Genomic DNA, 2869 nt, shown 5'->3' with positions numbered 1-2869 from the left:
ACCCTATCTCCTTTACATAGTAAAATGACTATAAAATTATAGGGGGGTGTGTATATATAGGAATAACTGCAGCGAATGAAAATAAAATAAATAGCTAACACTTCAAAAATAATATTTAAACTTTCAGAATAATTATCAACCATCGTGCAAAACACCCCAATCCATGTGTAAAAACCTGTACCTGCTTTTGATGATCTTTGCCACATAATTTTCAAGGTTCCAATCACCAAAGAAACCCCCTTCCATGTGGCAGTGCATGTCATCCAAAAGCTGGCATATTTTCTTGACAAACTTGTGTTTACTAGAATCCTCGACTCCACTTCCAACCTCTGATTGTAAAATCTCCATCCGAAGCAAAATCTGCAGCTCATATCTAATGGTGATTAAGGAAATACAAGAAATAAAAGTACCGCAAATTTTACAACTGTTCAACACATCATATGCAGAATTAAAGGAAAACTTTGTCAAAGGATACTCTCTAGCTGCATGCTCTGTAACTTGTTTAGAAAGTCTTGGTTCAGAGGCCTGAGAGAAAGAATTTCTGCTTTTATACTTTGCTGCCAACTCTTTTGGTTCTCTCAATAGAAATTTTATCAGTTCAGATGCAACAATGCTACTGGAAGGAGCATTATGACCCTCATTACTGATTTCCCTATCATCATGCTGACCTTCAGAATTTGTTTCTCTGCCACCCTTCTGGCCCTCAGAATTGGTTTCTCTGCTATCCTTCCGACACAGCCAATAGATAGATGAATTCACAAGTCGCTTTGCCATAGCCCCAAGGTCTATATCTTCTGATTCAATCCCCTGTTGGATCTTGGTGGAAAGATTACTGAAAAATTCTGCGGACGTTTCTAACCTACAGTCAAGCACAGCGTCATCCTGTATTCTAGAAGCCTCGGTGTTAATCCCAGCTGAGGCAGATGAGGATACCGGCTGTTCAATATTTGGAGGTGACTCAGTTAATTTATCTTTATTCTTTTCTGCAATGATCTCATTTGACTTTGGTGTTTCTGACAAATTTATTATATCACTACAGCTAGACTTCTTTATCTGTTTCATCCACCATTTCAAAAACTTCAACTTTTTTGACTTGCTACTTTCAATGACTGAATAAACATCCTTCAAATCCATTTCAAATTGATTACATACTGATTCACAGAATGAGCTCCATGTAAGGTTTTGAAGTGATTTCAAATCCATCTTTTTCTTTTCCCCATGACCCTCATTAGCTGCATCACTCTCCTTAGCTTGAGAATCCAAGAAAACCTTGTCCTTCTTAGATTTGCGATCAGATTTAAAAACCCTATGTTCCATTGTCCTTATATATTGAACCGTATTTGCTCCACCTATATCATTATCCATATCTGGATCCCCTAGTACAGATAAGAGAGCAGAATAAACAGTAAAAGGCCTCAGAACACCCATACATGAACCACCATTACCATTGGTGAGAGACACCAACGCCCAGCAACCTTCTTTACAAAGAAAACTCAAGAGGATTTCCCAAATGGGCACTGATTTTCTCCTCCACTGGAAACCAAATTCAGTAGCAAGCATCTGAAGAACCCTATCTGCAAAAAACTGATCTGAATTTTCGTCCTTTTTCTTCTTAGATTCTCTGAAAACCTCACGCACCATAACAGATTCAGATAAGCATTCCCTCACATTCACAAAAGCATCAGACTTCTGCACAGCCTTAACCTCAAATTTAATGATTCCATCCGAAAACTGTTTCCGAAATCTCTCATTTCTCTGACAAACTGCTCCTTGCGAATTCACCAAATCCGGATTAAACCTAGCATCACCACACCTACGTGGAATTTTCAAATCCACTAACTCAAGATCACAACAATTGAACTGAATAGGAATCCTATTCACATCTAACATCTGAAGACACAGCTGCACTTGAGCTTTCTTAGACGAACAATCATTAGAATCAAGAGAACCCCAATAAACCCCAATTTTGGGGTAAATCAAGCCAAAAGGAACAAGAGCAGAACCAAGCACAATCGAATCTGCACCACAAAAACCCCAACCCAAACCCTTAACCCCCCTCTCAAAAAACCCACGAACCCTTCCAATTTCACCACTATCACCGCACTCAGATTCAAATCTAGCACTAGCGCTAACACTAACCCAACTACAGTGAATATCTCTAGAACTAAACACATCCCTAACACTCCCAAAGAACTCAGAAAACATCTCGCAGAAAGAATACTCATCACCGACCTCTCTATCAAGAAACAAAGACAATTGTTCAAAGGAATTGCATAGGGGAGAGAACAAGAGTACCAAACTGGAAGGTACTGGAGAATCGAGACTTGAATCGGGATCCCAAGCATAGTCGTGGATGAGCTGGCGCAAGGTGGAGGCGATGTGCGAGGCTTTGGGGGATGAAATGTGGTGGCGGCGGAGGAGAGAGGGGAGGGAGGAGAGGGCGTTGGAGAGGTGGCGGAGGGTGGGGGAAGGGAGGTCGAAGGAGAGGGAGAGAGGGATGGAGAGAGTGGAGGATGAGAGGAGAGGGGAGAGGGATGACAAGAAGAGCCTGAAGGAGAAGAGTGCTGTGGAGAGAGAGGGGAAGGAGAGGAGTGTGGCGGCGGAGGAGAGGATGGCGGAGGTGTAAGGTGTGGGGTCAGGTAGGCTGAGTAGTGGGTCCAAGTCGATGAGGAGAACGATGCGTTCGGTTTGGGAGTAGCGTGTCACTGGATCTGGATCTGCCTCTGAAGAACCCATTCACAGTGAAGATGAAGGTGAAGGTGAGGGTGGTGGTGGAAATGGAATTGGAAGAAGAAGAAGAAGAAGAAGAAGGGAAGTTGGAAAATCGAAAATTGAGGTGGCAGTGAAGGGAAAGTGAAGATGGTAACTG

General features: G+C 42.2%; 1 protein-coding gene across 2 annotated transcripts in view; it reads right to left on the bottom strand.

Moving 5' to 3' along the window:
• LOC107616742 overlaps positions 1–2863 on the bottom strand; it is a 4246-nt gene extending 1383 nt beyond the window's left edge. For both annotated transcript variants that reach the window (XM_016318676.2, XM_016318675.2), the window contains exons 1-2: positions 476–2863; positions 182–373 (exon numbers count right to left, since the gene is read on the bottom strand). In XM_016318676.2, the coding sequence (XP_016174162.1) occupies positions 182–373; positions 476–2736 (2453 nt within the window). In that variant the 5' untranslated portion in view covers positions 2737–2863. The remainder of the gene's footprint in view (positions 1–181; positions 374–475) is intronic.

This window comes from Arachis ipaensis, chromosome B09 (assembly GCF_000816755.2).
Source record: "Arachis ipaensis cultivar K30076 chromosome B09, Araip1.1, whole genome shotgun sequence".
Taxonomy (NCBI): Eukaryota; Viridiplantae; Streptophyta; class Magnoliopsida; order Fabales; family Fabaceae; genus Arachis; species Arachis ipaensis.
The sequence above is the reverse complement of the archived record's forward strand: the minus strand, read 5'-3'. Positions and strand labels throughout refer to the sequence as shown.